General features: G+C 44.2%; 2 protein-coding genes across 4 annotated transcripts; both read left to right on the forward strand.

The window, feature by feature from the left end:
- Window positions 1-4,162: 4,162 nt before the first annotated feature.
- SLC25A27 (solute carrier family 25 member 27) lies at window positions 4,163-12,498 on the forward strand. 3 transcript variants are annotated; one of them, XR_009277233.1, is made up of 10 exons: window positions 4,165-4,518; window positions 5,965-6,156; window positions 6,945-7,029; window positions 7,637-7,759; window positions 8,494-8,606; window positions 9,269-9,353; window positions 9,961-10,053; window positions 10,387-10,489; window positions 11,373-11,502; window positions 11,998-12,498. XR_009277233.1 is itself a non-coding variant. In XM_058835505.1 (9 exons), exons 1-9 carry the CDS (start codon window positions 4,416-4,418, stop codon window positions 11,442-11,444), a joined length of 969 nt encoding a protein of 322 aa, XP_058691488.1. In that variant the 5' UTR covers window positions 4,165-4,415; the 3' UTR covers window positions 11,445-12,498. The 3 variants fall into 3 exon arrangements, 2 of the variants coding, with proteins under 2 accessions (XP_058691489.1, XP_058691488.1); XM_058835505.1 differs by having other exon boundaries at window positions 11,373-12,498; XM_058835506.1 differs by lacking the exons at window positions 11,373-11,502; window positions 11,998-12,498 and having other exon boundaries at window positions 4,163-4,518; window positions 9,942-10,053.
- Window positions 12,499-14,943: 2,445 nt separating this feature from the next.
- Window positions 14,944-25,206, forward strand: TDRD6 (tudor domain containing 6). Its single transcript, XM_058834690.1, is given in 5 exon segments — window positions 14,944-21,550; window positions 21,972-22,090; window positions 23,163-23,252; window positions 23,682-23,756; window positions 23,758-25,206. Coding segments are annotated over 5 exon segments (6,921 nt in total). The 3' UTR covers window positions 23,788-25,206.
- The last annotated feature ends 1,363 nt before the right edge of the window (window positions 25,207-26,569 follow it).

Here is a 26,569-nt window from a genome sequence, read left to right on the forward strand (position 1 = left end):
CTGTGGCAAATCCTTGGACTTTGCACTGGTTGCTGGAAGGCCGCCCGGGCGGCCAGGGACACGGCCAGGGACAGTGGCAAAGCGGTGCAGAGCCTTCTTCAATTAAAAAGAAATACAGGGGTTTTTTTCAGTATTGAGATCACAAAACAGCCCGTGATTTGCAGACATTTAGCTTTCAGCAAGTCAGATAGATGACAAGAAACTTCTGCAGGCATCAGCTGAAGCAAAAGCCTTAAGAAATGTATTTCTCACCTGTCTGAGACACCTCATTAAAGGCTAGATGCGTGTCCAGTGTCTGAAGAGCAGAGAAACACTTCTGAGACTGAACTGACAATTCAAAACCTGCTGGTGACCTCTATTATATCAGTGCCATATCAGAAGACAAGGTTTCAGAGAGGTCAGATTAGTTTCTTTGCATGTGTGAAAGTGGCACATCAAAATTATTAGAGAATACATTAAGTATAAAAAACCCCTAGGAAGTGCTGTCAGAATCTACCCCCACACACCCTCAGCAGGTCTGAAGGGAACACAAAACCAGGAGGAGTGGCTGACAGACCAGATGAGTGTGCTGCCACTCAAAGGGGCAGACAGGGACTTATCCCAAAACCAGAAAATAATGGCTTGGAAGGGACCTCAAGGATCCCCTGGTCCAGCTTTTCCTACAGAAAAAGTAAAAGTGACTTCATGAAGTTCAGCAAAGGGAAATGCCAAGTTCTGCCCCTGGGTGGGAGCAACACCACGCACCAGTACAGGCTGAGGGGGTGGACAGGAACTTTGCAGATCTGAGGTCCTGGTGGACACCATGTTGAACACGAGTCAGAGATGGACCTTCACACTTTGCTTCACCTTCCTGGTAAAATTTAAAGGTTTAATAAAAGACAAGAGGAGACAGAAATAGCAAAGTTTAATGTCTGGGTGCTTGGCATTCTGCCAAGAGCACACCTGCTACTTCCGAGACACCCTTTATATATCTTTTCTATTGCATCAGCCTGTTGCATATTCAGTAACAATTACATATATTTAAACTTTTCTCCAAATAGTTTACATGCTCTAAGAACTGTTTAGCATGACTCCTCCTCAGGACCACCTTTTTAAAGCATGCATGCTCCTTGTCTGTGGTTTTAGTCTGTTCTTATTATCATCTCCAATCTGGGTTTTGGTCCATACTTTCCTCAGACAGTAGGTGCTGATAGTTGACACATCAGTAGCAGGGGCCTTCATCATTTGCATGTTGGATGTTAACCAAGCAGGCAGTTCAAGCTATCAGCTATTCCACTACTATGCCTAAGTTTAGTTAATAGAAATAAAAAGCTATAGCAGAATTACTTTAATATTATATATATAACATATATTTCAATATTTTGCAAAAAGCCAATATTATAATATGTATTTATAACACACTCAAGAGCACCCTGGGCTGCACTGGGGAAAGTGCTGCCAGCAGACTGAGGGAGGTGATCCTCTGCCAAGAGTGAAGTGCCAAAAAGGGGCTGGAGCATCTGTCATTTGAGGAGAGGCTGAAGCAGATGGAACAGTTCAGTCTGGAGAAGGCTCAGGGGGATCTTCTCAGTGTGTATGAACACCTGAAGGGAGGGTGCAAAGAGGATGGGGCCAGGCTCTTTTCAGGGTGCCCAGTTAAAGGGCAAGAGGCAGAGGGAATAAACAGATACAGATACAAATACAGTTTAACTCCCTTCCTATACAGGAATGGGTGCACAAACAGGAACCTTTGTGTCTGTGCAGACAGGCAGTACAGTAAAAGTAGCACAGCAGAAATACACCTGATAGTGGGAGGTTAAGAGCTGTGAACACCAGGTGTATGTTTCTTCATTAAACAGTCATTCTGAAATACCTTGGGATGTTACATGTTGGTTGTAGGTGCAGAAGAACAAGCTCACATATGTCAACTGTGACAAACAGGGTGTTGATCTCCACTTGGCAAACTGTCTGGAATAAACAGATAAATCACTGTTAACTGTGGTATTTCTACACTTCTGTGTTTAGCTGTCACAGCTCCTTACATGTTTATTTCCTGGTTTTATTTTATCCATTAAATTATATATCTTGCTGTTAAGGGGTAAAGTGATGAAAGAGCTAAAGACCTTGTAATATTTAAGAAAATGCATATTTTCATTATATGCATGGTATATTTTCATTAACTGACTGAGTAGTGAGTTTAAAGTGATCTATATATACAGGTAAGACAAGCCCTCAAGCCTCTGTGAAGACATTCATTAAAGGCTTTTCTGTTTGCTTTGGCCTTTTTTTGTTAGTTTTATTTAGGTTATACTTTTAGAGCATGATTTGGTGAAGGACATGAGATGCAAGGCACTATTGTGAGGAGGACACAACCAGTACAATGGGGAAAAAGTCAAGCTTTCCTCAGGCTGTGCAGTGGTTAATGTGAACACACACAGAAGCACAGGTGAGGGCACTGGGCACTCTGGATGCCTTTCTCCAGCAGCACACAGCTGTCCCAGACCCCGGTGCCGTGCTTCCACCCCATCTCAAGTCCACACTCCCTGCATGTGCAGCCTTTGGTCAGACTGGCTTGGGACAGAAACTGGAAAACTCCATTTCACTGAGAACCAAAATAAATTAATAGGAAGAGTCCTCTCTGCTGGTGCTGTCTGTCTCAGGATTCAGAGATATAGAAACTCCAGGTGTTTGGTGGATCTCCATGAGTTCTGGCCCTTCTCCACATTTCACAGAGCTGTCCATGCAAGCATCCACCTCTAGTCAGGCTCGTTTCAAAGGTCCTGTGGGAGGAGAATATTCATCTTCACAGCCATCCCCCAATCATCTGTTTTTTTAAAATAATCTATTTCTTCAGGCTAAAAATGACCATGGAGAACTGCTCCTTCCATAGGATGCTGCAATGCTATGAGGTTTACTTTAAGGTGGCATCTAGTTGTTGTTTTCCACTCACTAAAGCATGGTCATAGAGAAAACAGAATGAGACTATACTCAGAGGTGTACAGCTAAAGGATGGTTGTGAAACCCTCATCCTGGGAGGTTTTCAGGGGACTAAACAAGATTTTGGGCAGCCTGATGTAACTCCAAAGCTCTCCCTGCTGTGACAGAGGACTGTAGGAAGACTGCAGGTGAACTCTAGAGGTCCTTTCTACCCCACACTACAAGTTGATGATACACAGGCTGACAGAGCGTGGCACAAGCTGACCCAAGCCCACAGAACAGCTGTGGAGGGAGGCACAAAGTGCCACAGCAGATTGCGTGAAGTGGTCAGAAGCAGGCTCTGAACCACTCATACCTTCCATGCAGCCAGGCATGTTTGCATTCCATTTCAATATGCCCTCTCTACATTTTTAACCATGGCTTTGTCAGGAGGTTGTTTTATCCCTGCATGAATGTTAATGAATTTTAACCTCAAGAAGGATCCAATTTAATACCAATTACTGATGACCAATGTGACAGATTCATCCAACTTCAACTGAATCTTTCACCTGCAATGCTCCCTTAATTTGTCTGAATTATTTTGACAGGGACCACACACCAACGCTTGAGGCAGTCAGACAGAGATGTGGTGAGGTGTTCTGGGATAAGTTTCTGTGACCAAAAAAATCCTGAAATTACCTTGAGGATTACTGACTAATGGTTAATGATTAACTGAGGGACTCAGTTGAGCCATAATGATAAATGAAAAACTTCCCTTGGACAGTGTATAGCTTTTTTTTTTTTTTTTTTTTTTTTTTTTTAATGATGAGAATCTAACTAGGTCTACTAATAATTTTAGAGAAATTAGGACTGGCACACAGCAGGACTTCAGCGTTCAGCCAGGAAAAGCTTTAAACTTTTCATTTCAGGGCTCTGAGAAGTGATCAATTTCTGCCATCCCAGGCTGGCTGGGATCTTTGTTCAAACTGCAGGGCTACGTGCCTGATGCACAGCCCCAGCTCGGCACGTAGCTGTTGCTAATGCAGCTTTTACTAAACCAGATCTGGATCAATTAATCCCTCCCGGATGCAGCTGCTGGACACGGGAACGGAGTTTGGGGCTCCCAAGCAGCGCTGCCAATGACAGCATCCTGCAAAGCAAACAGACCCCACGCGTAATCTTGAGCTCTCATTAATGATTATTTGGTCTTTTCAATGTCGGTAATGGACAAAACCGTGCTTGTGTCTGCACACCAGTTTCCGGCACAGAGCAGCCTTGGTGACAGACTACATTTCCCAGGAGCCTGTTGCGCCGGCCTCTCTTGTGTCACTGCAGGAGGACCTTCCAGCTCTGCAGGGACACGGAGGCTGCTGCAGTTCCCGGTGCTGGCGCTGGAGAAACATGACCTTCAGCAGCTTTTCTCCTAAACCACCCCGAGCTGATCCGCGCTAGGGCCCGCTCTTGCTGCAGACACACCGGGGCAGGGTGGCTGGTTAGCCTCGGTTCATGTGAGGTGCTAGATGTCACCTGCAGAAGAAGAGAGGAGCTTACCTCTTCCAGAGAGATGGCCCCGAGCCAGCAAATTCGCTCTGTCAGCCTGTGCAGCGGCTGTGGCAGAACTAGGTACAACTCACCGTGGTTTTCCGAGAGGGAAGGGGGTCAAATTTACTTACGGGGGGGGCAGGGTGGTTACTTACATCAGTCCCTCATTGCCTCATTCCTCAGTGTTCTGCTCCAGCAAATCTGCATTTCACTGTGCTAGTTGTGGCTTTTCCATAATCCAAGCCTTGCAAGTGTTCTATGGCTGTGGCTGGAAGGAAGGTTTTTCAGGATGAAATCTTTGCCTCGGAGACCGAAGGGCTGCAGTCATTAACTCAGTGCAGTGGTGACTAATTTAAGCTTTTCACTGGCTGGGTTTCAGAAAAAGACTAAAGAGGCAGGCAGATCTGTTGTCTAAGTTACTAGCAAGGCCTTATTCCTTCAGGAATTTCCTTTTCATAGTTAATGAAGGTAAATCAAAGAGAAACCGACTATTAAATTTCTGGTCACAGTGGAGATGCCTATAAAAATGGAGTTGGAAAACTGCTTGGTGAAACATGGAATAGAAGCCCACTGGCATCTGTGTAGCACCGCTTTGTGACCAAGTAACTTATTTTGAATATCTTCCGGCATGTTCTTTATAGCAAGTCAGTTACACTGCTCTAAGGATTTTTAACTTGTCAATCCTTACTAATCTTTAAACATGAATACCAAACTTAATGCACAAATAGATTATAAACCTGCTGAGGCTTTGAGCACCTGAGTCCTACTTTGGAAGGACCCTGGTGTGTCACAAAGGTATCGAAACAAAGACAAGCCCTGCTCCTAGCCACAGGCTGGGAAGGTCCATTGCCAGGGACCCCTGGCCTGGCACTGAAAAGAGGGGCACAAATATGTATTCATACTGTTTCAGGAGCAGCCTGGGAAGCTGAGATCAACTTGGATCTCCTTTGCTGGCCACCAGTTATTTCAGTGAGAGAAATAACAGGCTAAACATGATTTTTGTGCCTGTATAAAGAAAGCAAGCATGCTTTAGGGTGGTTTGTAGGACAGATATGTAGGTAAGTTTGTAGGTGAGCCTGAATGTGTGTCTGCATTGTGATGAACTCTGTGGGGTTGTTCCTGACCATAATATGTGCTGCCAGTGTGCTGGACAGAATTGGAGAGACCACATGATCGATTGAGAGGTATGACTGGTCTGTATTCAGGGGGAGTAACTGGATTTTTAATTCGGAGTCCCTCAGAAGGTACACTTATTGCATAACAAATCTGCAAAACTAAATATGGGAGAAAGACTGGGCGTTTGACAGGAATGTCATTTAGTTACTTGTGATGAGATGACCTGGATGAGAATTCTCCTTTTCCCCAGGGATCTCCTGGACCCTGTTGGGTACAGCCCCTGCTCCCTGCTGGTGCCTGCCCAGCCCCTCGGGCGCTGGCCGGGAGCTGTGGTGCAAGCTGTTCCCGGCACGGGAGGTCTCCTCGCAGCCGCTCTCGTATTCACGTGTGTTCCCGGCGCTTTGCCCGCAGTGACATTTCCCCTGGATCTGACGAAAACCCGGCTGCAGATCCAAGGTGAGGCTGCCGAGCGCCGCGATGGAGCTGGGGCCGGCCGGGCGGTCCCGTACCGCGGGATGCTGCGCACGGCGCTGGGGATCGCGCAGGAGGAGGGCGTTCGGAAGCTCTGGCAAGGAGCCACGCCGGCCATCTACCGCCACATAGGTGAATATCTGCTCGTGATGGGACACGATGGGTCCCGCCTTCTGTGGCCAAGCCTTTTGGAGTGAGCTTGCCGTATTTTCTTGTACTTTAAATATATCTGTGAGGACGTTTCAGTCTAGCCTGCAATCCCACTTTGAAATATACGAGATTCCAGATCAATAGCTTCTCTTCCTTCCCTTTCCCAGTCCTTCATGGCCTTGTTCTGGCTTCTGGGAAAACAAAATATAAGTTCTCTGTCATCTTTGCAGGGAGGTCTCGTTCAGGAAGTCCAGACACAGAGTTCTCAGAACAATAGATGTCTTATATGTGGGGGCAGATCAGGAAAAAAGATGGAAAAAAAGATGAGGCTGCAAGCACAAGGGAAAAATACAAGTTCTTAAAAGAAATGCATTAGATGTTTGGTCACAAAAAACTTTCTGGTTTTTTTACATGGAAATACGGTGACAGCAACAAACCTCGAAAGCACTTGTGGGGGTTTTGTGCTTGGCATCAGCCCAGAAGGAGGCGATGCAGTCCCATCTTCTTTGGATGCAGGCAAAGCTGTGTTGCGTCCTGGCAGACGTGTGGCTTAGCCAGAGAGATTTTTTGATGCTAAAACGCTCTGGGTCTCCCACTGACACCAGGCAAACCCCTCATTTTCCCCATTCTGATCACAGACATGAGAGTGGTGACCAGCTGACACAGGCAAGCTCTGGAGAGTCATAAACCAAGGTCTTGATCACTCTCTCACGGGGCAGACCTAAGAAACGGCAGACCCAAGAACTGTCTCCTGCTTTTGTTTTCCACAGTGTACACTGGTGTTCGGATGGTTACTTATGAACATCTCCGTGACTCCGTGCTTGGCAGGGCAGAGGGTGAAAGCTTTCCTCTCTGGTAATGTTGCATATTCATGTATATTTATTGTTTGCTTAGGGATTGTCCTCACTGTAGGAGTCCTACAGCCAAATCTTAGGTCCAAAATCTTAGAATTGATAAAATCTACTACAAAATATTTATCATGCCAAATGCTACAGGAAGAGGAACCTGCAGATAACACTGAAATTTCTGATTTTAATAAAATAAATAGACCCACAAAATTAACACAACTCATGCAGTGGGAGAGAAAGAACAGTTTTATATATCATCAAGCTGTTTGGGATTTCAGGTGGGCATTCAGTCCTAATACATGGAGTATCATCCTTTACTTGTGTACTTGGCCATCCTGTGTTTAAACCTTAAGAAAACAGTGTCATGTAACCTTGTTTATTTTTTTTTCCCCCCGGTAAGTTTTAACCCTTTTTGAAAATATACGGAAATATTACTGACTACTTTAACAACCCATAGCCACCACAATTATTACCTTCACTTTGGCTGTTAATATATGGAATAACCATTTACACTTGTTCCACCTGGGCTGTGCTGCTGAACTCTTCAGCTGGAGCACTGTCACTTGTGAAGATTTTCAGTGTATTCTGGAGCACAATTTTTCTCCATTTGGCAGGAAAGCTGTGGTTGGAGGCATGTCTGCGGGTGCCATCGGACAGTTTTTTGCCAGCCCAACTGATCTGGTGAAGGTGCAGATGCAGATGGAGGGAAAAAGGAAGTTGGAAGGAAAACCGTTAAGGTTGGTTCCTCTCAGAGCTGGTGTTTTTTTCCCTGTTACTGATCACTCTTTGGCCCAGGGTGTGGTTCTGTGTGTTTTCTGATACCGCATCTCCCCAGCTGCTCTGTGCCCTTTTACAGGGAGAGCACCCAATGGCTCTCGGCAGTGAAGGGGGGAGGAATTCAAGACCTTGTCCTTATTCCATTTATACTCCTTTATTCTGATTTATTGGTCCCAGGGACCACAAACCCATCCTCTGTGCTGCAGCACATCCATGCCAGCACCGTACCATGGGGTGGGAAAGGTGCTTTCTGAAGATGGAAGAAAGCACGAGGGAAATGGCTCGTCCTGAATGCACAGGCACAGGGAAGGCTGGCACACAGCAGGGCTTGAGATTCTCCTGCAAATACCAGGACATGCTGCTCTTTCCATCCCAGCCTGCTGCCATCATTTGGTGTCACATACATTTGGTATTGTAACCCAGTGTGGGATCTAAGGGTTGTCTTCTGTTAGGGACTGGATCACTGCTTTGCAAGGCAAACAGTATTATAGTTAATATAATGCTATCATAGTTAATATGTGCTGGTAAAATATTGTGGCATGAAAGTCAAAGACAGATCCAAAAGTGGATCTGGAGGGCCAGATCCTTGCAGGTATAAATTCCTAATCTTATGTGAGGACCTGGTGCAGCAAAGTACTAGAATGTGCAAAGATTTCATTGGGCTGTCTACCCACAAGTTGCATCTTGATTTCAGGTTTCGGGGCGTGCACCACGCATTTCTGAAGATCCTGTCTGAAGGAGGAGTAAGAGGACTTTGGGCTGGATGGGTACCAAATGTCCAGAGAGCTGCTCTGGTGAATATGGGAGGTAAATGGACTAACTTGGCATGCAGCACTTAAGGCCCCATCAAAGCTTTAAGAAAAAGGAGTTCAGCTGCTGCTTTTGTCTTAGTGTCTTGATTGCCTACACTGGGGGCCTGTTTGGAGCACCCTGCAGGTGATCTCTGCTTTGTGCACCTGTGTTTTGGTCCTGTGGAAATCAAATGGCTTAAAAGTAACAGTTTTTACCTGAGTTTAAGGAAAAGTGAGCCAGGAGCTGAAGGGGTCCTATGGCCAGCAAAGCAGGGACCTCACCAGCCACAACCCAGTGCCTAAGTGAGGTGAGCAGGGCAGAGCCAGCAAAGGCAGCCAGGCTTCACCAAGATCCAGATCCATGGGAAGTGTGTGGTGATGAGGCAGGTCTGAGGCCAAGCCGAGAAGCTGAACCAACAACACGGCTGGTGAGGAACACCCAGATACAGCTCAGCATCATCTGTAAGGTAAATCAGAGCAGATGGGAGCAGAAAGGAGAATGTACCCACATGTCTAAAGACAAGACTCAGTTGCCACAGCCCTCATTAAAAATTGGGGGCAGAATGCCAGCTGTGCCAAAGGCAGGAGCCGCAATAGAAATGAACATCCTGTGTCGTGAACAGCAAAGACATCAATCACTCCTGACAGTGCTGTTTTTTCTCATTATCCTCTTTACAGATCTAACCACTTATGACTCAGTGAAACACTTTTTGCTTCTGAACACAACACTTGTGGACAATAGTGTGACTCACGGTGTTAGCAGGTGCCGTATTCCCCAATTACCCCTTTTCCATTGTGGAGCATTTCCAGCCTTGCTGTCTTCATCTGCCTCTCTGTGCCAGCAGAAGACCCCATTCTTTGATTTTGATACTGCTGATGAAATGCAACTTTAGAATTATTTCTTTCCTGATAGAAGACACAAGAGAAAGGATGCAACCATTGCTACAAAACTGCCCTCACTAGAAGTGCCTTGTTGGTGCATTTAGACACCTTTGCTACAATCTGTGGGAGCACAGTGATACAACTTCTGCAGAACATCCTCTTTTACTCTCTCACGTGATGAAAAAATCTATTTATATAAACAGTATTATGAATTGCCTATTGTGGGTCCTTCATCCCTGACTCAGAACTGCACACAGAAGTGAGGGCAGCTGGCACTGGGAGGATATGTGGACAAGAGCAGTACTAGCAAGTGTCCCAAACCAAGTTTATGTTATGAGTTATTACTCATTATTTTATATATACATATATATATATATATATTTGGTATATATTTTTAATATATCTTTATTATAAAAACTGGAATCACAATGCTGAAATTTTTATGATATATCTTGGTTTCTTCCTTAAGTATCTGTTGCTGTTGGCAGTGCCTGCTCCGGGCTGGTAGCAGCTGTTCTGGGAACTCCTGCTGACGTGGTCAAAACCCGGATAATGAACCAGCCAAGAGATAAGCAGGGAAGGTATGGACATTTCAGAGACCAACTTTTCGGCAGCACATTGAAACCATGGGTCTCACTGATCTCACTGGGAGTGAAGTGCTAAGTCGATAATTTGCTCTTCCTCTTTCTGGTGATGATTTTACTGATTCAGTAAATGTCTGGGGGGTGTTGTGATGGCCACCTAAGCATAACCAGTGGATTTCAGTTCTGGATTAGACTCCAAGGAGCTTACAAAAGTGCTTTGGCTTGTAGAAAAACATCAGCTACACATTATTTTTATGAGGGGGATAGGGTTTTTAAAAAAATTGTGTATTTGTAATCCTAACACTGTTTGTTCTCTTTGTACATTGCTAGAGGTCTGCTCTATAAATCTTCCGTGGACTGCTTGATTCAAACTGTCCAGGGTGAAGGGTTTATGTCTCTGTACAAAGGCTTTATACCAACCTGGATGCGAATGGTACATGCTTTTTAACTCTCTTTACAAGAACAATCAGCATTAAAATATGAGGAGTGTGGACGCAGCCCTAACCCTATGTCATATTACAATTTTTGTATGAAAGACATAATCACAGAATTGTAGAACAGTTTGGGTTCAAGAGACTTTAAAGATAATCTCATTCCAAACCCTCTGCCATGGGCAGGGACACCTTCCACTTGCTCAGAGCCCTGTCCAACCTTGCCTTGAACATTTCCAGGTGATGCCTTGAGAGACTGACCTAGAACAGAGAGTAGATAGTTAAAGGATAAAGTAGATATTTATTAAAAGGCCTTAAAAGATCCACCTTGGGCAGAACAAGAGCCTGGCCAGGGCTACACCTAAGATGGACCCAAAATGGTCACAAAATGGAAGACCAGTCATGAGGTCTCACACTTTTTATAAGTTTTTTGGTCCATTTGCATATTGGAGTCAATTGTCTAATAATAGCTTTAGGTTGTGAAGTCCCATCCTGTTTGTTTTTTCTCTTCAATTCACTGTTGTTTAAAATTTTTGGGCCTATTTTTTATCTTTTTGACTATCCTTGGTCTCAAGGTGGAAAAAGATTGTTTTGTCTATCTACCCTGTGAAGACAATTTACTAACACTTAATATGAAGCTCAGAGTTACACACTAAAGTAGCACAGAATCTAAAAATATGAAAGCTAAAACATAAGGCATCACAGGGATGGGGAGTTCACAGCCTCTCTGGGCAGACAAGAGGCTTGGGAACCTCTCTGGGAACCTGAGCAGTATGAGACTGAACTTAAGAACAGGATTTTTAAAGAGAGACAGTTTAATCTAATGGGTTTATTTATTGGGCTACTTTTGTTTTAAGCCTCTAACTTCAGTGTTTGCTTTCACAGGCACCTTGGTCGCTGGTATTCTGGCTTACATATGAACAAATCAGACGGATGTGTGGAGTTACTTCTTTTTAAAATCTTTACCATTCACAGCAGAGAGAAGACTCAAAAAGCTGAATTCTCATTCCACAAGGTAGTAGGATCGCATGTATAGCTTGTTGCTCCAAATCCAGTCCTTACTGGCTGGGAGCAGCCCTGACTTGAGGATACTATTTGATTGTCAGACTGCTACAAGAAATTTATATTATCCACAGGATAAAATTGTCACAATAATACTTCAGCTAGCAGCCAGGATCAGCTTTCTCAACCAGCAAACAGGAATTAAAAAAATTCTACCAAGCAAATGGAACATAACACTGTCTGTTTGATAGTTGAGATGGTTTCTATTGTTTGAGACAAGAGCAGGTTGATCAATGCACTGAACAAGTTCTGTGGCTAAACATCTATAAATTTGGGAATTTTTTGTTGTTAATTGCATTTGCACACAGATAAAGAACTACCTCTTGTTAGTTTGTTGTCTCAGCAAGCCAACCCTGTAGTACTAGGTTTTGAAAAAGATAAAAGCAGTTTTCCTGATTTCAAGTCTGCTTTGCACAAAAAGTGGGTTTGTGTTTCTCTTACTTCCCAGAGACTGCCTGACCTCTCCACTCAACTATTTGAGTAAGATCATGATTGAAATGCAGTCCTGTTCCCAGGAAATCAAAAGCCTAGTTTGCTCTGCAGCACTCAAAGGACTCAGGATACTCCATAGGACCGAGCTGAACTATTTGTCCCATGACAATCTTGGTGCTGATGTCGCAGACTGGGTCATTTTCCATGGAAATGTGCTCTCTTCCCACTTAAAATCTCTCTGGAAATACAACTTTCCCTTCAATAATGCAAAACATTTGAACAGGAGTGATTTATTTACTTTTAAATCTGAAGCCTTCCAGATTTCATAGAGAAGAAGACTACTGCTGTTTGTCACTAGCCTCACCTTTGGCAATCAAGAGTCAAAAATGCAGTATGAAAAGCAGCCATGAGTAGATAAAACAAAGCTGGCTTTGATTTAGTAATATCTAGTAGTTGAATTAATGTAGAAAACTTGTCTCTCTGAATAAATACCCAGAATTTCTTCTAGTCTTTGCAACCAGTGTCTCCAGTGTGCCATTTTCTCATTGAACACAGTTTGGGTGTCTCCTTGGCTTGCACTTGTACTTTCTGATTGTATTGTAGTTGAGTTGTGGCTGTATGCATTTGGGGGTGCACTTCCAGCTTGGAAAACATTCATCTCACCATTATTAGGGAGTCACAGAATCACAGAATGGGGCAGGTTGGAAGGGACCACAGTGGCTCATCTGGTCCCACCTCCTTGCTCAAGCAGGGTCAACCCAGAGCAGAGGGCACAGGATTACACCCAGACAGTTCTGGAAGATCTCCAGTGTGGGGAACTCCACACCCTCTCTGGACATTCCATTCCAGTCTTGGTCTCTGCACAGTAAAGTTCTTCCGAATATTCAGGTAGCATCTCCTATACATCAGTCCGAAGGTTTTGTTCAGAAATCCTGGTATTTTTCTAGCTGTCATCCTGAGATACTTATCTAAGTTCTTTCTGTCTTGTACTCCAGCACCAGCAATGACAAACCAGCAAGGCTGCTGCTCCTGCCTACCATCCCATTTCCCTTGTAACCCTTGTAATGCATACACAGCTTTACCTTTCTCATGAGACAGAATAAGTACTTTTATTGTACAATTGTAGAATGGTTTGGGTTGGAAGGAACCTCAAAGATCAGTTCCAACCCCCTACCATGGGCAGGGATGCCTTCCACTATCCCAGGTTGCTCCAAGCTCCATCCAGCCTGGCCTTGGACACTTCCAGGGATTGGGAATCCATAGCTTCTCTGGGCAACCTGTTCCTGTGTCTCACCACCCTCAAGGTAAAGAATTTCTTCCTAATAGCCAATATAAACCTGCTCTCTTTCAGTTTGAAGCCATTTCCCCTTGTCCTGTCACTCCAGGCCCTTGTAAAAAGTTCCTCTCCATCTTTCTTGTCAGCTCTCTTCAGGTACTGGAAAGCCACAATTAGGTCACCCTGAAGCTTCTCTTCTCTGGGCTGAATAATCCCAACTCTCTCAGCCTTTCCATGAAGGACAGTTGCTCAACCTCTCTGATCATCATAACCAGTGTATTATAAGTAGTGTGTAAAACCAGTTTTAGCATGCATTTATCAAAGTTGCCATAAGCAACTTTTTTTGGGCACACAGCTTGGGGAAATCACTGAAACTCTTTTAAGTTTTGTTAGAATAACCTTGATACGCTTCAATTAACAAAGCCTAAAAGAAGTCTATTGGTGAAACTGGATACAAGGAGTGCACAATTTATGGACCATAAGGACATTTTGCAGAAAACAGCAGACAAAAAAAGAGGTTAACAAAGACTCAGTATGTGTGCTGTGAAGTCCCTGCCTGGAAAAAAGATAATAAAAGGACTGAAAAGTATAGACTAATTTGGAAGAGAAGTGAGAAATCAATATCCAATAGAAGACAGAATACTAATTAGTGAAAGAGAATTCTGTAATTTAGAACCAGTGAACAGTAATTTGTTTGCTAAAAATACATACATAAATATACATATATATGTAAACATAAAAGTTCTGTATCTGCATCTGAGTAGAGGCCAGGATTTTGTCAGACACACACACACCCACACACCCCTCTCCTGGCCAAGAATAAAGTAATGCCTGACTCGATAACACTAAAAAGACAGTGCTAGTAGGATCTTATTTATCCCAATGATTTCAGAGGATTTTGGCAACACCAGCATCACTCAGCTTGGTGTCACTTGCAAACTTGCCAAGGGTGCACTCCAACCCCTCATCTATGCAATTAATGAAGATACTAAATAACACTGGTCCTAATACGGACCCTTGAAGCACAGCTCAAAATAAAAATAAAAAAAATTATTTGCAAAAATCTTGTAGTGAAAAACTTCTATAACTCCTAATAAATCTCTCTCTTTGTGTGTGAATTATTAGCGATTGGGCGTCCAGTGCGAGCTCCCTGTCCTCACACCGCGGCTGCCACCCTCACGCCGCGCCCCGCCCTCACGCCGCCGCTGGCCAATAGCCGCCAAGCTCCGCACGCGTGTCCCGCCCCCGGAGCCGCCCTGACCAATGGGAGCTAAGCGGGTTCAGCGCGCTCACTCCCCACTCACCCCGCCCCGCCGTCCCGCCGCCACCCATCCGGCGTGGAGCGCTCCACCGTGGGTGAGGACAGCTCTGCCGGGCTCTACCCTGAACCCCGCGGAGCCCCGGCCGTAATTCCGTTATTCTCCTCTTCGTGGTGGTTCCGCGCAGTCTTAGCGTAGCAGGAGCGGTCCCATGTATCAGCCCGCTTCACCTTCCTTTTCACCCTTCCCTTCGCGCCAATCTCCACCCCACCGAGAGGATCAAAATGGACTCGGCCGCTGGGGCAGCCGCTAACGGCTCCCTGTGGGTCACGTGGGCGGCGCGTGCTCTATATGAGGCCGAGGGGCGGAGCGTGGTGCGTTCATTTGCCTCGTGCGCGGGGCGAAGCCGCGGCGCGGTGGCTTCGCGATGAGCTCCGGGCCGGAGTCCCTCGGCCGCGGCGATACCGTCACCCTGCGGGTCCGCGCAGTGGGGCTGTGCCCCGAAGTGCCCATCCTGCGGCTGTGGGGACTGCTGGGTGAACGTAAGGCTGACTATGCCCTCCTCCACCGCGAGATCCAGGCGGCGGCCGGGCCGCACCTGGCGGCCCGCCCAGAGCCCAGCGGGCCGGGGGCCAGCGGGACCAGCCTGTGCCCAGGAGAGCTGGCGCTGGTGGAGGTGTTGGGCGTGTGGTACCGGTGCTGTGTGGTGAGTTGTAGTGCCCAGGGGTACCGTGTCTTCCTGCTGGACGAGGGATACGTGGTGACTACATCCGCCTATTACCTGGCACGGGGCTGCTCAGAGCTGTTCCAGCTGCCCCCGGAGGTGCTGGGCTGTATTGTGGCTGAGGTGATGCCCTCCCACAGTCGCGAGGGAACAGCAAGTGGGGATTCACCAGTGTCCCAGTGGACCGTAGAGGCAGTGGAGTTCCTCAGCTTCCTGCATGGCAAGGAGGTGTCTGGTGTGGTGCAGGAGGTGATAACGCCGCAGCTCATCGTACTCGAGCTGCCCCAGCTCGTAGCTCAGATGCGGCAGCTGGGCCTGGCCAAACGTGTCTCTCCCAGCTGCTTCTACCAGGTGCTCAAGCGCTGCCTGCCTTTTGGTCAGTTAAAGAAGCAGCTCTGTCAGCAGCCTCCAGCGTGTTCCCTTGGAGCTTTTGCGATTCCGCAGCTTATCCGTGTGTTGCTCTCATACCAGCCTCTGTCACCTGCCTTGGATTACTACTACCCTCAGCTTCAGTTGGGTGTGACAGAGCCCGTCATAGTGACCCATGTCTCTGACCCACACCACATTTACTGCCAGTTGCAGTGCCTGTCACAGGAGATCTATTGTCTTTCTGATACCATGTGCCATGCTTATGACCAGTGGGAGCAGGAATTGCTGCCCAAAGTGGGCTCGCCCTGTGCTGCCCGTGGGATGGACGGCCAGTGGTACCGTGCTATTCTGCTGGAGCTCCTTGCTGGGGAGCAGGATCAACATGCAGCTGTTGTGATCTTTGTGGACTATGGCAAGAAGGAGACTGTGACCAGGGCTAACCTGCGCCATTTACCTGCTGAGTGTTTTCGTATGCCTGTGGTCACTTACGTGTGTGCTCTTCAGGGTGTTTCAGATGGGGGCTGTGGCTGGTCCCCGTTGCAGGTTGATTTGCTGAAAGCGCTGGTGCTCGGTAGAGGAGTGAGTGCTCACATCAAAGCCTTTAACTCCTTTGAGCATCTCTATTATGTGACCCTCTATGGGGAAAACGGTGTTGATTTGAACCATCTTTTTGGGTCCCGGGCTTGCTGCCTGGTCAGCAGTCACATGAGCCAAACTGAAGTTCACGAGCAGCTGGAAGTAGAGGAATCCTTAGCTGAAGAATTGGAATTGCCACCAGAGGCACCTCCTGTTTTAACACATGGAGATTTGTCTGCTGTCGCTGGTGTGCATCTGAAGACCTGGACATTGTACACTGCACGGGTTTCCCATCTCCAAGACCCATCTGAGTTCTGGCTGCAGCTCCATGAGTATTACCAGCTCTTCAGGCAGCTGAGGCAGTGCATGTGGAATTTTTATTCCCATTCCACAAAGCTGGATGATGTTGGGTGGGACCCACAGCCTGGATCCCTTTGTTGTGCCAGTGGGAATGAGGGTGTTTTTTATCGAGCGGTGGTCACCAGGGTACTGGACACTGGGGTGGAAATACACCTGGTGGACAGAGGCAGTACAGAAACTGTGGATCTGTGTGCTGTGAAGGAGCTGCTCCCTCGGTTCAAGGAACTGCCTCCTTTAGCTCTGAAGTGTTGTTTGGCAGGTGTCTCCCCTCCACGAGGGAGTTGGAGTGAAGCTTCTGTGTCTGCATTCAGGGAGATGGTACTGAACAAGGAACTAAAGGTTTGGTTTTTGAATGTGCAGGGTGACAAATATATTGTTGAAATTTTTGACCAATCCCAGTTAGGACAGGGAAGAATAAGTAAACTTATGGCCCAGGGGGGTTATGCTAAATACCAGAGGTATGAAATACCCAAGACTTACCGGAAATCAGATAAGTCTGTGACCCAGGCCTCTTCCCTAATATGTGCTGCAGAGGAAAGCCAAATAAATGCAGAGAAGAGGGTCAGAGAAGAATGTGATCTAAAGAGCAGTGGTAGAATACTTGGTTCTCAAGTGGGCGTGATGGTGAGAGAGAGCCCTGTTGCAGTTAGTCACAATTCTGAAAGTAGTGAATCTCTTCCTTCTCAAGTCTATGAGGATAAGGAAAATCTGCACACCTCTTTGAGACAGAACTATGTGGAAATTAAGCCAGGCTCCTCTTGTGGAGGCCACTTAGAAGTGGGAAGTACAGTTAATGTTATTTTGTCATATATTGAGAATCCTAGTTGTTTTTGGTGTCAGTTAAGTAGAAATTGCCATGACCTTGAGGTACTAATGGATGAAATTCAGGAGCACTGCAAAAATTCATCCCAGCCACATGTTTGGCCAAATCTTGTGTGTTTAGCCCAGTACTCAGAGGATAAAAAATGGTACAGGGCTTTAATAGTTAGTGAAGGAGTTTATGCAGAAAATGTAGAAGTCATATATGTTGACTATGGCAACAGGGAGCAGGTGTGTGTAAGGAAGCTCCGTGCAATTAATGAACGCTTCCTTAGGTTAGAGGCTCAGGCATTCAGGTGCAGCCTTTACAACTTAATCCAACCCAATGGTCAGAATCCTTTTGCTTGGGATGAAGAAGCAATTCAGGCTTTTCATCAGTTTGTTGTTGATTCATCATCTGACCTTGACCTGAAGTGTACAATATTTGCTTTGGCTTCAATAAATAGGGACCTGTTTAACATTGTAGATTTAATCACACCTTTTCAGAGTGCTTGCCAGTTTCTCACTGAGAGGGGTGTAGCCAGACGTTTATTTCCTCAAAAGGATCTGGAATCTTTGGTCCAGCTTCACTCTTTCTATTATTCTAGTCATGGTATCAAAATTGGGAGTGAGGAAGATGTTTATATTACGCATGTTGAGAATCCATGGACATTCTACTGCCAACTTGAAAGGTGTGCAGGTACCTTGGCACAGCTGGCTGATGACATCAGTTGCCTGAGTGAGAGAGTAACCAGCACAGGAACCTTGGGGAAGTCTGGGACCTTGTGTCTAGCAAGGTACTCTGACAGTCAGTGGTATAGGGGAGTAATTATAGAAAGACAACCTAAGGCTAAAGTCTTCTTTGTGGATTTTGGGAACACAGAGACAATAGAGACAGGTGATCTGCTTATTTTACCCAATGATGCTTCTGATGTCTTGCTTGTGCCAATGCAGGCCATAAAGTGTTCTGTGTCTGATGTGTCATCTGTTTCCAAAGAAGCTGAAACATGGTTTAAGGAAGCTGTCCTAGAAAGGAGATTAAAAGCAATAGTGGTAGCAAAAGACTCTGATAATACACTGCTGGTTGAGTTGTTTGATAGAAATGCTCAAATTAATACAAAACTGAAAGAGCTAAGCTTAAACAGTACAGGACTGTGTAGTCGTGTTCACAATGAGACTTTGTGCTCTAGAAATACAGATGTGAATGAGAGGGATGAGACTGCAGAGTCCCCTTTAAATGAAGGTAGGCCTCTTGAAGGAAACAGATGTCAGCCTGCAACCCAGCAAGCACAAGGAAGCAAAAGACACTTAAAAGAAGTTGTAAATGTGTTCCAGCACTCTGTGAAGGGAGATGTGGCAGCTGGATTACTAGAACCTGATGAGATGCTTAGCATGAAGGATGCTGTTTTGTTGAATAAAGCAGGGGAGAAATCTCTGCTCTCTTCCCAGGTAGATAAACTGTCAGATACTAAATCTGATGCTGAAGGCAGCTCTATAATGCTTAAAAATGCATCTGATCTACCACCGCAGAAGATAGTGCCAGCTCTTAAAACCTTAGTGTATGTGTCTTATGTCAGTAACCCGCAGGATTTTTATGTTCAGCTAGGGAGTGATGAGGTTCAGCTTAAAAACATTTTGGAAAGTTTAAACAATGGGAAGTCAGTGAAGGACCCTTGTGGAGAGCTTTTCCAAGCGGGAGATTTAATCAGTGCTGTTTATTCAGAAGACAGCCTGTGGTATCGAGCTGTAGTAAAAGAGAAGACTTCTGACAATTCAATAAGGGTACATTATATTGATTATGGTGATACTTCTGTTATTAGTGTTGATCAAGCACGAAGGCTCCCTAAGAACTTGTCATCTATTCCAGCAATGAGCATTCACTGCTTCCTAGGTGGACTCAAATGCAAAAAAAATACAGACTGGACAGAGAAGGCAGTGTTTTACTTCACCAAGAGAACAAGTGAAATCCTGCTGTCATGTGAATTTGTAAAGAAGGTTGAGGATAAATGGGAAGTTATTCTCAGTGACCATCAAGGTGTAATAACAGTGGATTTAGCTGATAAAGATCTTACAAATAGAGAAAGACTTTTCTCCAGAAAAAAAATTGATAGAAGAGAGAGCCGTGAACACATGATCACTGTCTGTGAGTCTTTGCCTCCTCAGGTACAAAATGAGATTTCCTGTGTAAGTGATTGTAAATCATTTAACTGGAAATTTCCAGAGGCAGGTCAGACTTTAAAAATTTACGTCACAGTGGTAAATAATCCAGGATACTTCTGGTGTCACCGTGCTGATACCAAAGTTGTGAGCTACATTGAGAAAAAAATAGAGGAAGCTGAAAAGCTTGGACTAAGTTCTCTGAATGATGGCAAGTCTTGTATTAAAAGCGGTGATACTTGTCTAGCAAAATACAGTCAAGATGGGTGGTTCTACAGAGCTCAGATCAGCAGTGTGAATGATGACAGTGTAGTTGTTAGACATGTGGACTACGGAAGTGAGGAAAGCGTCAGCCTGGAGATGATCCGACAGATGCCATGTGAGCTGCTCAGAGTACCTGGGCAAGCATTTGCTTGCTGCCTGTCAGGTTTCAGTCCCTCAGACGGCTCATGGCTTAGTGAAGCAAATAAGAAGTTTTATGATATGACTGAAAACCTTGTATTGGAAGCTGAAGTAGTAGAAATTCGAGAAAATAAAGATTCTGAAGTCCCTCTGTGTGTTGTCAAGCTGGAAGCTTCTGGCAATAGTATTAATGAACAGATGAAATCTTACTGGAAGGCTGATAAAGAAACTGGTGACAGGGCTTTCTCAAACCTTTGCAACCCCCTAAAGGAAAACAGAAGTTCAAGCAGCAACTTGAGTCTTTGTCTCAACAAAGAAACTTCTGCTGTTTGTGGTTTAGCTCAGGAAGAAAGTGAAAGTGCTTTATTTTGTTCTGATCCTTTCCTGGGTGTAACTTCTGAGTGCTTAGAAACTACAGAAACAAAGGTGTCAGTGGGAGCTGCCAGTGGGAAGGTTGATGACAGATATGAAGTAGGAGAGCGTGAGAACAGTTTTGGTAAAGAGATACCTCTATCTGAAAGTGACACTGATAACAATATGCTACTAGAACCAGTGAGAAGCTGCAGCCCACATATTGTGGGGAATGGAATGAAAGCTGCAGAGCAAGATATGTCTGAAATACTGTTCGGAGAGGAGGCTGAGCTGAAAGCAGAAGTGACAGGCAGTGCTCCAGCAGCCAGCCTTTTCCTAGAAAAAGAACAAGAACTGCAGAGTTTGCCAGTGTTCCAGGCACAGCCATCTGCAAGCAACGGAACTGAGACATTAGGAGAACTGGATCCATTTGAAATGCATGTACCATGTGAGGACTTAAATGAGCTCATACAGGAGCTAGTGGGAATTTTGGAAAAGTCCTCCTCTGGTGAAGGAACAAATGAAGCACTGGAAGCAAAGTCCCTTGAAATACAGGTAGCATCAGGCAGTGAAGGAAGAGAGACAGTGTTGGAGCAGGAATTGCTGGAGCTGCCAGATGTGAGGGAGGAGGCCGCGCAAGTGACAGCTCTGAACCGTCTTGAAATTTTACCCTTACTTAATGAGAAAGAAAACATGGTGCCTTCAGTTAGTGACAGAGAGAAGTCAGTAGAGCTGATTGCATCTGATGTTCAGCCTTCTTTGGGAGAGAAGACCAAGAAACTGCAAGCAAATTTGTCTGGAATTCATGAAGCAGAAGCTATACTAGATGACTGGATGGAAGCAGACCCTTCCTCTCTAAGGCTGTCATCATCTGGTGGTAGACATGAGAAAGAACTGCAACAGAAGATGCATGGCAATCAGCCAATGCTAGGAGCCAAATTTGAGCCCTTCCTGGAACTGGTGCTGCCTGATCTTCAGCCTCCTCAGGGAGATGGGAAAGAGGACTTGTTAGGGCTGGAACATGCTATGCTACAGAGTTCTGCAAATAGTGGAAGTCAATTTTCATTTCTTTCAGAAGACTCAGCAAATCAAAGGCCTGTTTTCACTGTGAAATCACGTGACTATAAAGCTGAGAAACATAAGGGGTGGCAGAAGAAAGATGACTCTGTGGATGAATGGATGGAACAAGACTTGACTGACTCCTTTAAAGAGAGTGAAAATAAGTGTGTTCAATCTTTATGCTGTAAGCCTGGGGAAGATGAAAAGCAAAATGAGAACTTGGCTGACTGCAGTGCAGGTAAAGTATCTGATTTTAAAGAGTTAAATAATCAAAATGTGTATATTCAAACATGAGAATAGCTTTCTTGTAAAAAAAACTAACTTTTATTCCCTAATAAGATAATGTATTAGTGTTAATGCTTTGATGGATTAAGGACAGCAGACTGAGTGTAGTATCTGAAGGGTAGTGTGAGGGTCTTACTTGGGAAGATTAATGATGTTGGGTGGAAATCCATTTCTGAACATGAAGCACATTTGCAAGACTGGGATGACAATTTTTTAACTTCCAAATATCAAGTAGTTTGGAGGAGGTGGAGCAGCAGTGTTGGAGACATCTGAGATTTTTTTTGAGGGTTCATTTTTGTGGAGTTTTGTGAGTTTGGTTTTTTATGGTTTTTTTGTTCCTTCCTCCTTCATTGGTAAATTACCTTTTCTTGTAGCACGCCATGACTATCCTTGTAATCTGAAGGGCTTTGCTGTTGGTTCTAAATGTGTGGTATGGACTTCTCTCAAATGGTGTGATGCTCGCATTTTGGAGATATCTGAGAAGGGTACCAAGGTAAGTGTGGTTTAAATACTTTTTCTGCATTCTTAAGATTTGGTCCTTTAATCCTTCTCTAAACTCTGAATAAATGTTTTTTTTAATTGTTACAGAATTTAAGTATTGCAAAGGTTGATTCTAAATTTATAGACTAGAGAGACGTAGCAGTGTCTCAAATTGAGTTGATGATACGTGTCAATGCTTGATGTTCCCTTCACATCTTAGTCTCTTATTGACTGAGAATATTGAAGGATCTGGCTCCAGTTAGAGATGTGTGGTTCTGTCTGGCCTGCAAGTTAGTGTTCTGCAGTGGAGCTGTATTACCATTAAATGCTCATGAAACTTGACATTATTTTACTGGTGGTTTGAGGAGTTAGTGCTAGAGCAGTAGAAACTTGGGAAGAAACTCAAACTATATTGCAAGTAATAACGAATCCACAACTATTCCTGCTTCAGTGAAATGTGTATTGCATTAGTGGTTGGTGGGAGCTATCTTCAAGAGTAAAGAATAATGCAGTGAGCTGCCTTGTTCTACTGCTGTTTAAGCTGGGGGATGAATGAGACATCTTCCTTCAGTCCAGGAGGGGAGCGTGTGTTCTTGTACACACTTGCATAGGCATTATACTTACATAAAATGACCTCTAAGTTGTAACTTAAGATTGCGAATCCAAAAGATCATTGCATAAAAGTTTCCTTTTGGAAAATTGAGTGTCAGATATTGTGGAAGCCAGCTCTTCTGCTGGTAGATCCTGGGGGTGTCTAAAACTAAGCTCAGCTGCATGCAGATGAGGCAGTGTCAGGGATTACCATATAATGATATCCCTATTTATCAGCTGCCTTCTGATTCTGATCTAGTAGTGTTTCACAGCCTTTTTCTCACTGTGCTTATGTTAGGAGCCTAGAAGAGCCTTGAGCAGCCTCAGTCACTACTACATTTAGTTTTATTAGAGATTAGCTTGTCCTTTTTTGAAAGATCCAGACCTCTCAACACCTCCTCAAAGGCACAGAGTCCTCAACTGTGTTTTCCTACTGCTGTGTCTTATTTAAGTGTACTGCTGCTGTGCTAGATCTATTGGCTCTGTCTGTGCAGGTCTTGAACCTCTGCAGTGGCAATGAGGAGATTGTTCATCCTGAGAACGTCTGGAACGGAATTCCTGACTGGGCTTGCAGATCAGCTGAGGTATGGCAGTGTGATAATGGACTGGGCAGGACAGCACTGGTTTTTAGAAGGGCTGCTAACTAACTGCTAAATTATGAAAAATACTTTTATGGAGTAATTAGGAAAGAATAGTGAAGTTTTCACCAGTGTTCTTCATGAAGTACCTACCAGTGGATAAAAAATCCTTGTGTCTGGAACCCAAAGCTCAGGTGATGAGCCATGCTGCTGGTGATAACAGCATGAATTTCCAGTTTGTTCTTCACATGCAGCCTTTGTATCAAAGTGAAAAGTGGGCAGAAGACTAATGTAGTGAGTTGTAAGGGGGGAAAACGATGGTAAATAGGAGTCCAGTAGTGCTGATGTAAGAAGTTAGTCTATTATTAAAGGAAGCACCTCAGTGGAAGTCTTGGCAACAGTGCCAGCTTCCTAACAGGATCCCTTTTTGTGTAGGCATTAACCCCTGCAACAGAAAACTTGCAGCCCTTACCAGAGGAGTCCCTACTTCAAGGTAAGTCTACTTTAAGCCCCCCACATGGGTTGTGTACTCTGCATTTGAATGGTTTCTAATTTTCTAGGAAATGCTTTATTTTAGAAAATACAGTTGAAACATTAATTTGAGTTCATGTAGTTGATACTGTGGTTGAGATTTTCTTGATAGGATTAGTTTATGTACTGTCAGTTGAAGGGTGGCTGCATGCAATGAAAGTTGCTGCAGTGTCTCAGTTCCAAACCAATTTAGTATTTATTTATTTATTCATCTAATGGACTGAACCTCTTGGAACAGCTGAGATGGTTCACCCAATAAAAGCATACTGTTCTTGGTAATGTTTCTGAGGCAAGGTGAGCAACTGCTAGGCAGACTATTAAAACATTTAGTTTAGCATTTGAGTGCCCCAGTCCCATAATCTGTAACTCCAAATCCATTATAATACCATTTTAGTTGTTGTAAGGATAGTTTGTGAATAGTACATGTACATCTTTATTGTTACTTAAAATTTTTGAAGTGCTACTGGTAACCACCTCTTCAGTATACCAAATAAATAGTACAGGTTCCTTTTGTTTATATGCTATTTTTATAATTATGGAATTGTAGAGCAGTTCTGGTTGAAAAGGGTCTTTCCTGGTGGTGAAAGCAGGGCCAACCAGATCAGATTGCTAAGGACCTTATGACCAGTCCTGGAATCCATCCAAGAATGGAGACTCCAGAACCTGTCTCAGCAATTTGTTTCTGTGGTTGCCTGAGGAAGACTAAATGAGTTGAAGTAGGAATAGCATTTTTGCTTTCGGAGATTAATTGGTAATTGTATTTTAGCATAACTACTGTTTTTTGGGTAACAAATAAGGAAGCCTGCAACAGAGATCAGGTTGCCTGTTAAGCAAGAAAAAGGGTAGTTAAAGAATTTGGTAAAATGGTCAATCTACAGTCTCCCTCAGTTGTATCACTCAAATGCAGGATTATTCTTGATTTTGTGGATTTTTTTCTGTTCTTGAATACTTTGCATGGAGTTAGTGTATGCACTCTAAGTGCCAGCACAGGAGAGGTGAGTTGGAACCTGCTGTAGACACTGCCAGTGTCACAGAGCTGGAACCTGCTGCAGACACTGCCAGTGCCTGGAAAGGCAGTTTGAATAGGAGGTACTCAGGGTGAAAAAACTCCTGCAGTGGTTTATGCGAAGCCCACTGAGGGATGGAGAAACTTGAACTCGGATCTGAAATCTGGGAGCACTTCTGCTGTTTCAACTGTTTTATGTTTGTATAATAAATGTGGTCTTTTAACATGGTCCAGTATGTCAGAAGTATTTAGTCTAAAGCCCTGTAGAGCTGACTTTTGATCTTAATGCCCTTAAACACATTTATAGAAACATCTTGATGGGGCTGTTCTGTGTTTATTCCCTATAGAAAAGCAAACTGGCTGCAGTAGCAATTTAGCTGAAGATCCTCATGTCCTCGAGCAGAGCTGAAACCAAGTGACATGTAGACCATGTGAAACTGAACAAGTGCCTGTGTATGAAATGTTCCCATGAAAATGTGTTTGTGGGAACAAAAATACCAGCAGAGCATTGAGTGGCTTATTTTGTCTACCTAACTGACCAAATACCTGTCACTACTGAACTTCCCTGTAAAGGAATAGTCTTGGCAGCCTGTTAATTTCAGCTTGTTCTCTTACAGCTGTTGTTGCTAGACTGTTACTGTTGGCTTGTTTCTTATAGCTGTATTTTCCTAATAAGAATTTGCCTCTTGACTGGCATTTTTTACTGACTGGGGGTGTGCTGACTTGTGTGGAGTTCTTGGTGGGTGGTTCTTCAACAAAAGTTTCTTGTGAGTTTCTGTATATGCTACTGTGTTGTACAGCACTGCTTTCTGATGTTTGCTTTTGGAAAAGTTGCATTGTTAAGTGTTTTTTTCTCAAAAAAAAAAAAAAGTTGAGGATATTTTTGGGGGATAGGGGTGGGAAGTTGTTTTTTTTTTTTTCTCCATACAGGAACATAGTTGTTTTGGGTTGAAGTCTTGCATTTGGTGCTGTTCTAAAGCAATGGAAGAAGACGGAATAAAGCTTTAGCTGGCACATACTGGTTTGTTTACGTGTTTTAATGACATGTGTCTGTTCCTGTGCAGAAGCCCAACTGCTGTGTGCAGTCACTGGTTGTGTTTTGATCCTAACCAGCTCTTTAGAACACTGTGAGCTATGGTGAATGTTTTGAAACATTAACTGCACTAAATTAATTGAACTTGCTGCAATTGTACTAATGAAAGATGAAGCTTTTCCTATAAATATGAAGACGATCCAGTGGAATGGTTTTATTGCTACATGTGTGCAGTGTGCTGAGGACATGACCCTGCAGCTGTTTTAAGGAGATGTCACCTTTTACTTTCCTTCTCAAGTGTTGAAAATGGGGTGCTATTTTATAGTGGTGTTCCATGCTCCTATAGCATGCTCATAGCTGTTCCCTCCTCTTCAGAAGCTGTGGATTTTTCATACTGAAACAAGGACTTAGGAACCCAAGCTGGCTGATAGTGAATCTCACAGTAGATTTCATGTGTTAATGCTGACTCAGTAAGTCAAACATGTTTATTTGCTTAATAGAGACAATACACAGCACTAGGCTGGGGAGAATTTAATTAAATTCTGAAAGATAGGTCTAGGTGTTATTGCAATCTAATTTTAAGATCACAGATTATGTAAAATACTTAACTACACTGTTAATTTCTTAATTTGTTTGCTTCAGTGATTTTGTTTGTAACCTGATTTTGAAGTGAACAGAATTTAGAAGACACCCTTCCAAGGGGCAGCTTCAGGCAGTTCTGATCCAAAAAGGTGAGCCTTAAGAAGGCCACCC

The sequence above is a fragment of the Poecile atricapillus genome, chromosome 3 (genome assembly GCF_030490865.1).
Source record: "Poecile atricapillus isolate bPoeAtr1 chromosome 3, bPoeAtr1.hap1, whole genome shotgun sequence".
Lineage (NCBI taxonomy): Eukaryota > Metazoa > Chordata > Aves > Passeriformes > Paridae > Poecile > Poecile atricapillus.

Bases quoted from the DNA above. Each gene is read 5' to 3' on its own strand.
- SLC25A27 (XM_058835505.1), top strand. From the start codon at position 4,416: ATGTCACCTGCAGAAGAAGAGAGGAGCTTACCTCTTCCAGAGAGATGG. The intron at 7,760-8,493 runs GTTGGTTCCTCT...TCTTGATTTCAG, and splicing joins TTGGAAGGAAAACCGTTAAG to GTTTCGGGGCGTGCACCACG. The intron at 10,490-11,372 runs GTACATGCTTTT...TTGCTTTCACAG, and splicing joins TACCAACCTGGATGCGAATG to GCACCTTGGTCGCTGGTATT.